We start from the raw sequence: 17,601 nt of genomic DNA, 5'->3' as shown, positions 1-17,601 counted from the left end.
TACATCTAAATCATAACTAATTTATTTTTTCTCTCATAAAAATAAAAAAATAATAATAATAAAAAAAAAGAACAATCCAAACAAACTTTTTAGTCTCAGGTTAAAATAGTCAAAATGTCAAAAAGTTAAAAAGTTAATCCACTTCTCAAACGAAGCCTAAAGTGCTAATCACATAAACTGAAATACGTAAATATGAAATATAATATTCTAGAAATATTCTCTAAAATGCTTAGTAATTTTTTTTTTTTAATCTACGTCTGCAAGTTAATCCACTAAAAAATGAAGAATTAGTAGTTTTCTAGTGAGAAGTGAATAGCTTCAGTATGATAAGCACAACATTTGAAGCAACTAATTCATAATATCAAATGGTATATCAAATGGCATCAAAGAAATTTGGTGTCATGATCACTAGGACAATTATCACTAATTCATTTGGAGTCACGATCACTAGGACAAAGAACTTTAGCCTTAGAGGCCTTGTTTGGTGAAGATTTGTTATTTATTTATTTTTGTTTTTTGAGCTAAAATTCATAAAAAAACAAAATAAGTTAAAATAACTAATACCACAAAATGGACATCAAACTCATAATCATTTCATTTTTTCTCTCACAAACATCACATCTAATTCTAGAATTTTAAGAGATGTTCTTACATTCAAATCTCAACTAAATTTGTTGATAGTTTCCATTGTTTTCTTCCCTTCTTCTGCAAGGGGTTACTAAGATTTTTTTTGTTTATAAGGATAGTGAAAACTTTATTGATAAAATCTAATTGAATAAACAAGATACATCAATAAAGAGGGTTAGTGCAAAAAGAGTCAAAAGTAATAGTAAACTATCTCAATTAGGTTGTCACCGAAAATAAATAAATAAATAAATCATTTGCTGTACTAAACCTAAAGTTGGTAAGGTACCAACTAGAAAAACCAAGTACAAATCATATTACTAACTAACGAGAAATTATTGGTTTGTCTTTGAGTATTACTCCACATTATATATTGAGTGATAAGTGATTCATTGTCTTCTAAAAAGAAAAAATAATGTTATATATATGCACTAATTAGTGTACCAATTGATGATGTGACATAATTTAAGACGTCTTTGTTATTTATAATTTGTATAATGAGTGGGATCAATAATAATGCTATAACATATATTGCTACACTAGTTAGTACACTAATTTGTGTATGTAGTACCACCGAAAAAGAAATAAAAAGGTGATAGGTCTTATTAATTCAACCAATAACAATCAAGTTGAAACACCACATTTATTTCTGGAGCAAAAAATAATTTTTCCCAACTAACACAGCTACAATCACCACACAGATTATCCCCGTAAGACATGGTGATTTTTGCAAGTAATTGTGCATCTCACATTAATTTTTTTTTTTTTTATCAGCAAAGAGCATATTATTAATGAAAAAGAAACCAAAGCAACAAGAAAACAACAACAAAGGGGAAAAAAGAAAAAAAAAAAAAAAAACCAGCTAGAAAGGCTCCAACCGACAGAACCACAACAACACCAGCAGAATAAACCCCAACCTATATCAACAAACCAAATGCAAAACCGGGCAGCAGACTAATGAACACAGCAGACCAAAGACCACCCACCACAACAGACCAACAAACCAACCAACACTGCAGACCATCAACCCAAACAACATAGCAGATCAAACATCACTAACACTTAGAATAAACAACACTGACATTAAAGCCCTGCTACACCCCTGGAAGAACAGCCAACAGAAGGATGGCTGAGAAGATGAATATTGTTGACCAAATCAAGGACGGAGTAAGCAGAATTCGGATAGTGATATTTAGCCCACATAACAACCTTGATCTTGATCTCCTCCTACAAAGATTGCAGCTTAGAACCAGGTAAAGCCCCCTGAAACTTACATTCATTCCAACTTTTCCAAATGGCCCATAAAATAGCAAGAGGAAGAGACAGCCACATCTTTCTACCTATCTTCGAGGACCTGAAGCCAGACCACCAGATTAGAAGGCCTTCAACCGACCCAGGCATCACCCAAGACAATCCCCACCAACCGACCAACTTAGACTAGATTTCCCTGACTATACAGGACAGAACAGGAGCACATGATCAAGAGTTTCAACTGCTGAATTACAGAAAACACAAGAAACATTAGCATTAGCACCTAACACACCAATCCTTTGCAAGTACTCAGCCGATTTAATCCTGCCCTTCCAAGCTAGCCAAGCAAAAAATTGGGTCTTAGGATGAGAGAAAGAACTCCAAATAAAGGGAGGGACAGCATAGACAACCTGGTCTGATGACCTATTGTACACAGATGCAACAGAAAACTAACCTGCCGAAGATGGAGACAAACATAGCCAGTCACTAGAGCTATTTACAGGAAGCGGAGCTACATTAAGGATAGACTTTAGCCTGGTCACCTCTACCTCCTCCCAAGCCCGTAAAGGCCTTCGGAAGGAAAACACCCACTCACCAATACTGCATCTTCTATCAAATACCATTCTCAAGGTTTCCTCCTTCTCCAACGACAACAAAAAGAGCCTAGGAAACTCACCCCTCAAACAATTTCCTCCCACCCATGTATCCAACCAGAACCTAATTCTCTCCCCATTGCCAACCTTAACCACAGTATTTGATAGATAATAGCTCCCAAGTTGAGGATTACCAATAGCAACCGACAATATGTCCTTCTAAAGCCTTGAGACTCTACTCATATCTTCCAAAAAAGGAACCCAGCCCCCTCCAACAGTCGGGTACTTGGCACAAATATTGTGTTTCCACAACGCATCATCCTCAATGCCATACCTCCACCACCATTGAGACAACATATAATCATTGAAATCCCTAATTTTTTTGATGCCCAACCCACCTTGGTCCTTACTTTTAGTTACTTCCGACCACTTCACCATATGCAGTTTCCGCCCAGATGTAGAACCACCCCAAAGAAAATTAGCCTACAGCCTATCAATTATTTTTGCCACTCCTTCAGGTAATTTAAAAAGTGACAAATAATATACTGGCAAACTTGACAGCACAAACTTCACCAGCGTGAGTCTACCACCATAGGACAACAATTTCCTCTTCCAAGAGGCCAATTTAGACTTAGACTTATCAATAACCGACTTCCAAGTGCTCTACCTCTTAGGGCTAGCTCCCAATGGCAACCCAAGATAAGAAATAGGCAGCTTTTTACATAGACAGTGCAATGTAGCAGCAAAATCAGACACCAACTCATCAGCCACACCTACCCCACTGACACTGCTTTTATGAAAATTGATCTTAAGGCCAGACATGAGCTCAAAACACCTAAGAACTCTCTTAATTGTTAAAATTTCATACTAGTCTGCTTCACAAAAAATAATTGTGTCATCCGCAAACTGGAGGTGTGATAGGACAACACCCCCAACTCCAACCTTCACTCCACGGATTAGACCTATGTCCTTGGCTCTAGATAGCAGAACATTTTGACCTTTAGCAACAATATTAAAAAAGGAAGGGAGACAGCGGATCACCTTGCCTGAGCCCTTTTTCCGGGATGAATTCAAGAGTTGGGGATCCATTGACTAGAACAGACACCCTGGCAGAAGATAAGCATTCTTTCATCCAGCTAACCCACTTGGGACCAAAACCCATATTGGTAAGCATAGATAGCAAGAAATCCCAATTCACAGAATCATACGTCTTTTCAAAATCCAATTTTAGGATTAAACCCTTCGTGCGAGATTGTTTCCACCAGTCTACCACCTCACTGGCAATCAACACTCCATCAAGGATATTCCTACCTTTTAAGAAAGCAGATTGAACAACACTTGCAACCTTAGGAGCAACCTGCTTAAATATATTTGCCAACACCTTAGATAGAATTTTGTACATAGAACCAATCAAACTAATCAGTCTTAAGTCCAAAAGACCCTTTGAGCACTCCTTCTTAGGTACTAAAGTCACAAAGGAACTTGTTAAACCTTTGGACAATCTTCTATTCCTATGAAAATCATTGAAGAAACAAACAACTTCAGGTTCAAACACTTTCCAACATTTCTGAAAACAACCCAGATTGAACCCATCCGGACCAGGAGCTTTGTTTCCTTTAGACATCTTAACTGCCTCTCAAATCTCTGCTGGCGTGAATTCAGACTCAATCAACTGGACTTCCGGAGTACCTCCAATGGACTTAAACTGACCAATCAGCTTTGGCCTCACTTTCCAATTCTCAGAAAACAGGCCTTTAAAATACCTGAATACCTCCACCTTCAGCTACTTAGGATCCTCAGTAAGATTCCCATCAACTATTAGAGAATTGAGCAAATTCCTATTCTTCCTGCAAGAAGCCAAAGTATGAAAAAACCGAGTGTTCTTATCCCCTTTTAATGCCCAAGACATTCTAGATTTCTGCAGCCAAAGCCATTCCTCCCTTGTGCTCCACTTCCATACCTCCCCTCTCAACGCCTTCCTCCTCTCCTTTTCCGAATCAACAAGTAATCTAGATTCCGCGACCAACTCCTTTTTATGTAACTCCTCTTTCACAACCTTTAGATTATGTTTGATGTCCCCAAAAACCTATACATTCCATTGCTTTAATTTTAACTTGAGAGCTTGCAACTTGGATTAGATGACAAAGCCAACCGCTCCAGAAATACCCAATTCCTCCCAAGACTGCTTAACAAAAGATAGGAATTGAGGATGCAGAACCCACGCATTTATGAACCTAAAAGGCCTCGGACCCAAATCTCTAACATCCTCCATAAGTACAATTGGGCAGTGATCCGAACCATACCTTGGCAATCCCCAAAACATAAACTTGAACATATGAACCCACTCAGGAGATAGAAGAAACCTATCAAGCTTACTCCATTTTTCAATATCCACAACATTGCACCAAGTGAACTGTCTGCCCAGCAGAGGAAACTCTGTGACTTCCATTAAATCTATGAAGTCATTAAAATCCTTCATTCCCTTATCTCTTCTCAGACAGCCTTTGCGTTCCCCAGGGTTCCTAACTTCATTAAAATCCCCACCCAGGCACCGTGGCTTCTGAAAGCTGGTCTTTAATCTGACAATGGAATACCAGAAGAGCCCTCTTCTTGCAACATCATTTGGTGCATAGACATTAGCCAACACACACTCAAAGTCAGGGAGAAGAATACCTGACACTATAATGACATTTCGGCTACCACAACAAGAGTTCATTAAGAACACCGAAGGCCTCCACACACACAACAAGCCCTCTGCTGTTCCATCTAGATCAACAGCTAAACAATTCATCTCCTCCCATGGCCATAATGAACGAACCAAACCCTTAACCATCCCTGTTTTTTTAGTTTCTTGAAAAAACACAACATCCACTTGTTAGATAATGTCTCAATGGGACCACATAATTAAATGTGGTGTTATCATTTATAAGAAGCCTACAATTTAAGTGATTCAATTTAGTTAATAGGCTTAAGGGTATATGTGTTATGGACCTAATGTGTAGATACTAGTTGTATAATTTCTATTTCTATGAGGGGCAGAAATAGAAATTAAAACATATTGGTTAAAGTTGGTTTTCATTCCTTTTGAACTTCCATAACCTTTCAGTTTTGAAAACCAATAAATAGAAATTAAAACCAATAATGGTTAAAGTTGGTTTTCATTCCTTTTGAACTTCCACAACCTTTCAGTTTTGAAAACCAATTACAACCTTTAAAAGGTTATGGTCCCTATTCCTTCCCAAGTGGAAAAATAAGAACAATGCCATTTTTCTTTCTAAATCCTCTCAAGGAGAAACATAAGGCACCAAAGGGGAAAGGATTAGAAGGCAATAACATAATCAATAACAAAGAGTTCATTGATAATCACGCTTCCGTTTAACCGTTCATCAATGGATTCAGGTATGTCATTTTGTCTTGATTTCTTGATAATACACATGGTAAATGATCCAAAGTGTAAGGTTTATGTTCTGAAATTTATGTTAACAATTGGTATCAGAGCATGCATATCATGTGTCTTATCAGAATTGATATGCTTTATTCATTCTATTTAGTTTCCTGGAATCAGATTCTGAATTTTTTTATGGATGTAAATTCTGTTTTTTCCTGTTTTGTTCTGTGAAAATGGCAATCTATTTTTTGGAATTGTAAAATGATTCGGTGGGCAGTTTTTTTTTTTCTCTCAAATGGATGAACATCATGTATTTATATATATATAAATATATCTTGCGATTTGATTGGTTTAATTTTGAACATCATAAAAAAAAAACTATTTGTTTTTTGGACCCGTCAATTCTATTTATATATGTATATATATAATTGGAATTGCTGTAGATTATATAACATATACGGGGTCACAAATTTAGAAATCTTTAAATTTAATGTAATTTCATACAACGTCTACAGAAATTTAATTTTCTAACACTCTCAATATAAGTCAATTCAAACAAGATGTCACAAAAGTGATCTCTCTTGTCTAGATTGTTTTATATGGAATGTTTTGAAGTTCATGTCTGTGTATCTCATGCGGGTATTTATCGGTCCAAAGACATGATTAAGACTTGGCAGAATTACACACACATTTTGTGGTGATAAACATGTGCCAATTGTCAAGAAAACCTAATGTGAATAATAAATCCATCAAAAGATAGATTTGTTATTTGACATAACTTATTGTCAATGTTTGATCATTACAACAAGAATACCACTTACAGTTAATATCACTACCCAAAGGCTTGGTATTAATGTTATGCTAGGTATCTTGAGATGTTGTCATTAAATTAATTTATTTAGAGATTATCTGTTTGGTAACTTAATGTGAGCATAATTGTTTATTCCTTTTATTTTCTTTTCTATTCAGCTTTAATGTCGACTACTTCAATCTCTGCCAACATGAACAATGTTCCAATGTTAAATGGAACAAACTTTAAGGACTGGAAAGAGAACATATTGATTGTTCTCGGCTGCATGGACATAGACTTGGCATTAAGGATGCCAAAACCGAATGCTCTCGCTGCACAAAGTACTCCTGAGGAAACTGTGTACTTTGAAAAGTGGGATCGTTCTAACAGGCTAAGTCTTATGATCATGAAGCGTGGGATTCCAGAAGTTTTTCGGGGTGCAATAACAGAGGATGTTACCGTTGCCGGTGAATTTCTTTTAGAAATTCAAAAGCGTTTTGCTAAAAACGATAAGGCTGAAACAAGCACGCTTTTAGCAAGCTTGATTTCAATAAAGTATAAAGGCAAGGGTAATGTTCGCGAGTACATCATGGAAATGTCTCATCTTGCTTCAAAACTTAAGGCACTAAAGCTCGACCTATCTGATGATTTGCTCGTGCATTTAGTTCTCATCTCTCTTCCTGCACAATTTAACCAATTTAAGGTTAGTTATAACTGCCAGAAGGAGAAATGGACTCTCAATGAGCTCATTTCATTTTGTGTGCAAGAGGAAGAGAGATTGAAGCAAGAAAGGACTGAAAGTGCTCATCTGGCAAGCACCTCCAAGCATACGGGCAAAAGAAAGCATAAGGGAAAGGAAGTTGCTATTCCTCAGGGTCCGGAACCAAAGAAACAGAAAGTGCAGGATGGTTGTTTCTTTTGTGGCAAGCCCGGACACAGAAAGAAGGATTGTGCCAAATACGTCACCTGGCGTGTAAAGAAAGGTACATTTCATGTTTTGGTCTGTTCTGAAATAAATTTAGCTTCAGTACCAAGAAACACTTGGTGGGTAGATTCTGGTGCTACTACTCACATATGTGTTTCTATGCAGGGTTGCCTGAACTACCGAAAGCTAACTGATGCTGAAAGATACATCTTTGTGGGTGATGGCAAGTCAATAGAAGTGCAGGTAATAGTGCACTTTAGATTATTACTGAAAACCGGTTATTATTTGGATTTATTAGACACTTTTGTTGTACCGTCCTTTAGACGAAATTTAATTTCTATTTCTGTACTGGACAAATTGGGATATTATTGTTCTTTTGGAAATATGAAGTTTAGTATGTCTATTAATTCCAATGTTGTTGGTACTGGTTTACTTAATGTGTTTGATAATCTATATTTGCTCGAAACTATTGCATCTTATACTGCAACCTTGCACGTGGAATCACGAGGTACAAAGCGTAAATTAACTAAGGAAAATTCAGCCTCATTATGGCACAAACGCCTAGGTCACATCTCTAAATCTAGAGTTGAGCGCCTTGTGTCTGATGGAATTTTGGACTCTCTTGATTTTTGAGATTTTGATGTCTGTGTTGAGTGTATCAAGGGAAAACAGACCAAAATAAAGAAATATGGTGCCCATAGGACTACAGATGTCTTAGAATTAATTCATACGGACATTTGTGGCCCATTCCCTATGGCGTCTTGGAATGGTCAACAATATTTTATCACATTCATAGACGACTATTCCAGATATGGGTATCTATTTCTTATCCATGAGAAATCACAGTCTTTGGACGTATTCAAAAAATTTAAGGCCGAAGTTGAGTTACAACTCAACAAACGGATTAAAAGTGTCAAGTCTGACCGTGGTGGTGAATACTATGGTAGATATGATGGATCAAGTGAACAACGTCCAGGACCGTTTGCAAAATACCTGGAGGAATGTGGAATCGTCCCACAATACACCATGCCAAGATCACCTAGTATGAATGGTGTATCTGAGAGACAAAACCGGACTCTTAAGGATATGGTAAGAAGTATGATCAGTCATTTTACTTTACCAGAGTCCCTCTGGGGTGAGGCTCTAAAGACAGCAACTTATATCTTAAATCGGGTGCCAACTAAAGCAGTTGTAAAAACACCTTATGAGCTTTGGGTTGGGCGAAAGGCTAGTCTAAAACATTTGCATGTGTGAGGGTGTCCTGCTGAGGCGAGGCCTTATAAACCTCATGAACGAAAATTGGACTCTAAAACCATTAGCAGCTACTTTATTGGCTATGCCGAACGATCACGGGGTTACAAGTTTTATGATTCCACAAATAGGTCAATATTTGAAACGGGAATTGCAACATTTTTTGAGGATGTTGAGTTTGGGGGGAGAAATCCAGTTAGAGACATTGTCTTTGAGGAGGAAGCAGGAGTAATCCCACTTCCTACTACTACTTTTGACCAATCACAGGTTCCTATACCTGTCATTGCTCGAGAAGTAATTTCGGATCCTCAACCAGACAATGTTGTTCAAGATAATATAGTTCAAACCCCCATTCAAGATGAGATAATTGTTCCTGAGGAACAAACTCTACAACCTCAACCTCAAGAATCTGTGCCATTAAGGCGATCCACCAGAGAAAGGAGATTTGCATTTTCAGATGATTATATTGTATATCTCCAGAAACATGAGGTAGAAAATGGAATGTCGAAAGATGATCCAATCAACTTTCGTCAAGCCATGGAAAGTTCCAACTCTCATAAGTGGATAGAAGCCATGAATGAAGAATATAAGTCTATGCAAGACAATAAAGTTTGGGAACTTGTCTCATTACCAGTTGGTGCGAAGCCCGTAGGTTGTAAATAGATATTTAAAACCAAAAGGGATTCAAATGGTAATGTGGAGAGGTATAAGGCACGTCTTGTAGCCAAAGGCTTTACTCAAAAAGAAGGAATTGACTTTAAAGAAACTTTCTCTCCAGTTTCTTCGAAAGATTCTTTTAGGACAATTATGGCGCTTGTTGCATATTTTGATCTTGAGTTGCATCAGATGGATGTCAAAACAGCTTTTCTTAATGGTGACATTAAAGAAACAATTTATATGGTGCAACTAGAAAACTTTGTGTCAGGAGACCCAAAGAATATGGTTTGCAAATTGACTAAATCCATCTATGGACTCAAACAAGCTTCTCGTCAGTGGTACTTCAAATTTCATCAAATTCTCACTTCGTATGGTTTTGAAACTAATGTTGTTGATGAATGTGTGTATCACAAGTTCAGTGGGAGTAAACACATATTTTTGGTTTTATATGTTGACGACATATTGCTTGCCACAAACGATATAAACTTATTGCATGACACCAAGAGATTTCTATCTAAGAATTTTGAAATGAAAGATCTTGGTGATGCTTCCTTTGTATTAGGAATCGAAATACTCCGAGATCGTTCTCGGGGTATTCTGGGATTATCACAAAGGAGCGATATCGAAAAAGTACTCAATAGATTTGGCATGCAAAATTGTAAATCAGGTGAAACCCCAGTTGCTAAGGGAGACAAGTTTAGTCTCAGCCAATGCCCGAAGAACAGTCTTGAAATTCAAGAAATGCAGAAGATTCCTTATGCCTCGGCTGTAGGGAGTCTAATGTATGCTCAAGTATGTACGCGTCCGGATATTGCGTTTATAGTTGGCGTGTTAGGCAGATATTTAAGTAATCCTGGCATGGATCATTGGAAAGCAGTTAAGCGTGTTATGCGATATTTACAGAGAACAAAGGAATATATGCTCACATATAGGGAATCGGATAAGTTAGAGATCATTGGATATTCCGACTCCGATTTTGCTGGATGCCAAGACAGTAGGAAATCCACATCAGGCTATATTTATCTGTTAGCTGGCGGAGCAATTTCTTGGAGGTCTGCAAAGCAAACGCTCATAGCTTCATCCACCATGGCCGCAGAATTTGTAGCATGTTATGAGGCATCAAACCAAGGGATATGGCTGCGGAATTTTGTCACTGGGTTGCGTATTTTGGAAGGCACTGCAAGACCACTTAAGTTATATTGTGACAATAAGTCTGCAGTTTTATATTCCAATAACAACAGGAGCTCGACAAAATCAAAGCATATTGATATCAAGTTCCTAGTTGTAAAAGAAAGAGTGCAGAGTGGACAGATTTCCACAGAGCACATTGAGACAAACTCCATGATAGCGGATCCACTTACGAAGGGACTACCACCCAAAGTCTTTCATGAGCACACTACTCAGATGGGTGTTGTTCTATTTGAGAACATTCTGGTTTAGTGGGAGTTTGTATTTATATTACTGCTTTATGTCAGCCTTGAGTTTTATCTATGTAATTAGATTAATTTCTGCAGAAATGAAATATTCAGTATATTACGCTCTGTTACGTATTGTGAAGTATTGATCTCAATAAAGTTAAGTAGGACCAGTTGGAAATAGGCATGTATGGATCACATCACATGTAATTTCCATGCTACGCATCCATGATTGATCTATGTCATTTAGCTTTATTAGTATACGTGACCATTGGTGGGTCGAGTTACGATTGATGTAACGAAGACCGCTTTGATCCTATATTAATATAGTTAATGGACAAGATTGTTTGGATACCCTTAAGTTATGATAACAAATTTCTGAGCTCACTAAAGTTAAGCACATTTTTCAGGATACATATGTGGTCCAATGGGAGATTGTTAGATAATGTCTCAATGGGACCACATAATTAAATGTGGTGTTATCATTTATAAGAATCCTACAATTTAAGTGATTCAATTTAGTTAATAGGCTTAAGGGTATATGTGTTATGGACCTAATGTGTAGATACTAGGTGTATGATTTCTATTTCTATGAGGGGAAGAAATAGAAATTAAAACATATTGGTTAAAGTTGGTTTTCATTCCTTTTGAACTTCCACAACCTTTCAGTTTTGAAAACCAATAAATAGAAATTAAAACCAATAATGGTTAAAGTTGGTTTTCATTCCTTTTGAACTTCCACAACCTTTCAGTTTTGAAAACCAATTACAACATTTAAAAGGTTATGGTCCCTATTCCTTCCCAAGTGGAAAAATAAGAACAATGTCATTTTTTTTTCTAAATCTTCTCAAGGAGAAACATAAGGCACCAAAGGGGAAAGGATTAGAAGGCAATAACATAATCAATAACAAAGAGTTCATTGAGAATCACGCTTCCGTTTAACCGTTCATCAATGGATTCAGGTATGTCTTTTTGTCTTGATTTCTTGATAATACACATGGTAAATGATCCAAAGTGTAAGGTTTATGTTCTAAAATTTATGCTAACACCACTTTCCATTCTCTAAGAACTTCCTTAATTCTACGCCTTTTCCCAGCTCTACCCATACCCTTAATATTCCACGATAGAACGATCATTACAACAATATGAGACTCCTAAACCTCCAGCTTAACCTCTTCATTGTTGGGCAGTTCCAGCCCGTTGAGCAACACGCTCCTCATCCACACACTCCAACTAATGGTGCTACCTCTTTTCTTTTTCTTTTTTTGGAAATGGGGGAGGGGGGAGTCTTCACTAAAACTCTATTCATACAAATCATGAATTTTCATGAAAATAAGAAAGAAAGGGAAAAAAAAGAAAAAAAGAAAAAAGAAATAGAGGAAGGAAGAAATGCCAACGTTACAATGCATTACATTTTTCACTTTGATATTTGAACAAGCACATGAGATAGGCAAGTTTTTTATTTATATTTATTTATTTTGTGACTAATCATGAGATAAGCAAGTTGGAAGGGGAAAAAGAAAAAGAGAAGAAATTAAGTAGCTCCTTTGGATTTGTTGTCAGTGATTCTGTCACCAGGACCAGACGGTGATCCGCTCCCAAATACAGGTCCGCTCCCAGCTGATGGTCCTGCAATAATTATTAGCATAATTAACACCTCAAATATATGTACGATTAATGAATCCGAAATTATAAATAAATACTCTCTCCAGTTTAAAATAGTAATCACTTTTAGAGAATTTAACTTTCTTTTAATAACAAAATTATTACACTTTAAAAAATATTAATTTTTTAAAATAATCCCTTGATAATACATTTTTTTGAGAATATCAATTGTCATAATTATACTTTTTGTATTGTTAATGAATTTAAAAGAAAGACAAAATAGAAAATTCATATTATTTTAATCCTTAGTTTTTGAAAAAGAATTAATATTTTAGGATAATAAAAAAATGGAATAATGAGCTAATATTTGGGGATGAAGGGAATAAATAAATAAATAAATCATATAATGGACTAGAAAGAACAATGATTTGGGGGTAGAATAATCCTTGGTAGCTCGAAATTCATTGGCTCGAAACCCAAAACGACGTCGTTTTGGGTTTCTTTTTCCTTTTTTTTTTTTCCTTCTTCTTTTTCTTACTTTTTGAATACAGAGAGACAGAAAAGAAAGAGAGAAGGAGAAAAGAGAAAGAGAGAAGAGGAAGAGAGGAGGAGAAGAAAAGAAAAGGAAGAGAGAAGAGGCGAGAGAGAGGAACCATCATCGGCGCCATCACTGCCATCATCGATGCCATCATCAACAGATCTGTGTATACACAGATACACACATCTGTGTATGTTTTTCTGTGTGTGTATAGATCCCTCTCTCTCTCTCTCTCTCTCTTTCTCTTTGTGTTGATGATGATGTGTATAAATCAATTTCTCTCTCTCTGTTCTGTTTGTTGTTGTTGTTGTTGATGATGATATGTTGTTGATGATGATGATGATATGCTCTCTCTCTCTCTCTCTCTCTCTCTCTCACACAGCTCCCTCTTCTCTTCTTCTTCTTTTTCTTTTTCTTCTTCATCTACAGAGAGAAAAGGGCAAAAAAAAAAAAAAAAACAAAAACAAAAACACTGCCCAAAACGACGTCGTTTTGGGTAATCGAGCTACTCGAGCCAAAATAAATTCGAGCTATAAAACGGAACTGCTTGGGGGTATGCTAAAGTTAGGGTGAATATAAGTTCATTGGCCTGCTTAATCTATTTGGTTTAGTTTTATTTTTTTTTTTAAATTTGGAAAGGTTGTTTTAGTCCATAAAATCGGATTGAGCAAATATTTTCAGTCCAAGATATTAATGGGTTGGATTTTAGATTGATACTTTTAACCTAGTTTGGCCCAATCTGACCCGCTATTAAATTAGTAGATATTTATTTATTTATAATACATTAAAATGTATATTTTTTATTGGGATCTAGACTTTGTCTTTGTTGATTTTATTGGAACTCAAATTTGTAGTGACGTGTAATTGAATTTATATAATAAATCTTTCAATTTATACACTAAATCTTTATATTTATAATGATGTCAATATATTTATTTAAAAAATATAACGTGTGATGGAATTTAATTATGAAATGTTTTAATTTTCTTTTCAACATATAACCCAATGGGTGGGATTGAGATTTATAATTATTTTTTTAGACTAGATTTGGATAGATATAGAGGTTCGATGTTAAGACCTGACTGGTCTTGAACAGATATAATTTTTTTTATTATGTAGTATTGGCTCGGCCCGAAAAAACGTTTGTCCACCCTTATGCTAAGTATCCCCTGACCATGCCTTAAAAATAACTTAAATAGAGGAAAAAACATAATTGGAATGGACTATGCAATGTTGTTAAAAAAGAAGAAAAAATAAAATATAAGGCCACGTTTGGCATGTAACAATTTTAGCCTAAAAATCAAAAAGTTACTACAAAAATTAAAAAGCCTATAACCTATATTAAAAAGTCAAATTTTCTTTTTCTCTCTACTTTTTGCACATGTTTTCATAAAAAAACTAAAAATATCATTTCAAACATATTTTAGTCAAAAAATAAAAAAATTACTAAAATAACATGCTCCCAAACGGGGCCTAAGTGTACAACTAATAGTTCCACCTCTTTATTACCAACATTCACAGGCTAAATTAAATATTTTAACTTTTAAATGAGCACAATTTTAGAAGGAAAAAAAAAAAAAAAAGTTTAACTATAGGTAAAATATTCATTTTTAAAAACTCAGTGAGAGCCTTTGTCCCCACTCGATCGAATGTAGCACCACCTTTGCTTTCACAAAATCGAGAGACAGAGAGAAAGAGGATGGTGATCACATTTTTAACATTAATTAGTAAATAAATAATAATGATGTAATGCTGTCTTCAATTGAAAGATTTGAAAAGGAATTTGGGCAAAAAAAAAAAAAAAAGAAAAAAAAAAGACAAATGAAATTTAAATAAAATATACTTACTTTCACCAAATTTCACACATCTTTTTCCTTTTCCTTTTCCTTTCCAAATTCAATTTTAAATTTCTTAACCAAACACAATGTAAAGCTCACATAACTAGTATTTGAACCCTTCAAATAGCCGAACTCAGCTATTTGCTGCAAAATCTTTGATTCTCACAAAGTTTGAAACTTCAATTTTTTTGGTCCTTACTTGATGGATCTTATCAATTATTTATGATCAAATATAAGTATTTTGGACAAAAAATTATTCAAGAAGTGCTATGCAAAGAAACAAAATAAATTGCTACACTACACTCTATTACTCTAATAATTATGTCCAAATAGGAGGGAAGACCTCAATATACAAACACAAAACTAAGGTTTTTTTTGGAGCATAGATTTGACAAGGGAAAGAGAACATATATACAAAATGTGAATGAAATATAATTACGTTTCATACGCATTTTCTCTCTTTCTTTCAAAATCTCTATCTAAATCTATGCTCCGAACACAACATAAAAGAACAATTTGCTTATGTTTACTCTCTTAATTATTTTCATAAAAAGAAAGAGGAAAACAATAATTAAGAAAAGAGAACAACGCATAATCATATGTATATGTATGTTACCATTGTTAAATGACTAGAAAATATATCATGTAAAGATGAATATTTTGACATGCTATTTATATATAGTATATACTCACCACTAGGTGGTACTGGTGAATGTGCAGCAGAGATGATGCCCGACATAATGAAGAGGATAGCCATCAACAAGAGGATGCAATGGATAAGAGAGGTTAATCCACCCATTATATTCCTTCTTTTCTTTGTTTTGGAGATGTTAATAAGTTTCAACCATATGGGGTTGCACTAGTTGAAGGTTTGCAATAGTCTGAATGGTGGCTGCTGTGATCTGTTTTGTATCACATATGGGGTTGCTGGTGTATTGCTTATGTTGCTACCAAGTTGCTGGTGGAGTTTGCTGTAAAGGAATGTGTCTAAGGTCTGAACTGCTCTGCTGAAAGGTTTGATGCTGGTGTATGCTGTCTTATTGTGTATGTTGCTGATCTGTATGCTACTGATGCTGGTTCAGTAGGAAGCTGGTCTGCTCTGTGCAGATTTTAGGAGTGGAGTGGAGGTTCTTTGTTGTTTTTTCCTTTCTCTCTTTTTGGTTCTTTTGATTGGTTGCTCACCAATCATGGGTTAAATGCTAGTAAAGGATTGTGCTACCTTATTGGTGCCAACCTAGTTGGGATTGGTAAGGTTAGTTATAATGCTATTTGCACTTTCCTTCTTTATCGATGTAAGTTTTCGCATGTATCTTGCTTTCTTCGTCAATAAAATTTCTTTTTGCTGATAAAAAAAAATAAAAAAATAAGTTTCAACCATGCAACATATAGTCTCTTGGGCTTTGTCTAGTAAAGTTTTTAAAGGTTTATTACAATGTCTACCCTTAAACTACCATCAAATTGTCTATTTAGTTTCTGAATTATCAATTGAATCTATTTAGTTACTAAAATATATAAATCAAAGTTTATTTAGTCCCTAAATTATCAATTGAATCTATTAAATTTCTAAAGTATTTAATTCAAACCTATTTAGTCCCTAAAAGGATTACAAAAATAAAATATATATCCGTACGTATTATAAATTAGTAAAAACAATCCTCTCCAATTAAGATCTTATTATAAAAAATCTTTTAAATTTTTATTTTGTTTTTAAAAGATATTTTGTTTCGTTGTGTGTTTAAATTAATATTAGAGTCTGACTTTTTAGTCTTACCAATAGATTATACGAATATTAGATATACTGAAGAAGTAGAATTGGATAGTTTAAATAATAACACTTCTCTATAAATAGTAATAGAATAAAATAATACATTAATTAAGTAATAAAAAGAACTTAGCCAAAAACTTAAAAACAATCAATTAAAAATTATAAACGAAATTTGACATATAATATTAGATATTAAGGGATAAGTAAAAAAATACTATAGATAATTTCCCTTATCCTTATAAAGGAAATTCAATATACGGATCGGCGCCCACTTTTCAAATACAGAATAAAAATTTAAGGGTTTTTTTGAAATAAAATTTTAACTAAATAGGGTGTTTTACTAATTTATAATATTTATAGACTTATATTTTATTTTTATAATTCTTTAGGGAGTAAAATAAGTTTTAATTAAATACTTTAGGGATTTAATGAATTTAATCGATAGTTTAGGAACTAAATAAATTTTGATTTATATACTTTAGAGACCTAATAGATACGATTGATAGTTCAAGAATTAAATAAACAATTTGATGATAATTTAAAAGTACAAAGTGTAATAAACCAATTTATTATTACAGCTGAAGCATCACATATTTATATTCTAATATTAATCATCATAAATTATGTCTATTCATATTGCTCAATCACTCAATACAAAAGTATAAACCCTACCTTTTCCACCCACAAGTGTATTCTAGGAGCCCCAATAAGCACTCCTTGAACCCTGGTGCAAGTCTTTGAAGACTTAAACGTGAACAGTTGTAAGAAGAAAACGTGAGCATACATTGATGATAGACATAACATTTTAGTCTGGGCGTTAATGTTGTGTGGGCCACTTTGCTTTGAGGAGGCATTAGATGATATGACATAACTTTTTGAGTGATGCTATATGTATTAATTAGTGTATTAACTAGTATATTAAATTAATATTAATTATGATCTTATTATTGGCCCTACTCAT

The 17,601-nt window shown here is 34.7% G+C and overlaps 1 protein-coding gene across 1 annotated transcript; it reads right to left on the bottom strand.

The window, feature by feature from the left end:
- Window positions 1-4,251: 4,251 nt before the first annotated feature.
- Window positions 4,252-5,301, bottom strand: LOC114261263 (uncharacterized). The gene is made up of 2 exons (XM_082890543.1): window positions 4,621-5,301; window positions 4,252-4,554 (listed from the first exon to the last, which is right to left on the bottom strand). Exons 1-2 carry the CDS (start codon window positions 5,299-5,301, stop codon window positions 4,252-4,254), a joined length of 984 nt encoding a protein of 327 aa, XP_082746669.1.
- Between the last annotated feature and the right edge of the window lie 12,300 nt (window positions 5,302-17,601).

The sequence above is a fragment of the Camellia sinensis genome, chromosome 10 (assembly GCF_055761805.1).
Source record: "Camellia sinensis isolate YWXY chromosome 10, ASM5576180v1, whole genome shotgun sequence".
Classification (NCBI taxonomy): Eukaryota; Viridiplantae; Streptophyta; class Magnoliopsida; order Ericales; family Theaceae; genus Camellia; species Camellia sinensis.
The sequence above is the reverse complement of the archived record's forward strand: the minus strand, read 5'-3'. Positions and strand labels throughout refer to the sequence as shown.

Coding starts and splice junctions, on each gene's coding strand:
- LOC114261263 (XM_082890543.1), bottom strand. CDS start 5,301: ATGGTTAAGGGTTTGGTTCGTTCATTATGGCCATGGGAGGAGATGAAT. Junction 4,555..4,620: donor AATTGGGTATTTCTGGAGCG/GTTGGCTTTGTC, acceptor TGGAATGTATAG/GTTTTTGGGGACATCAAACA.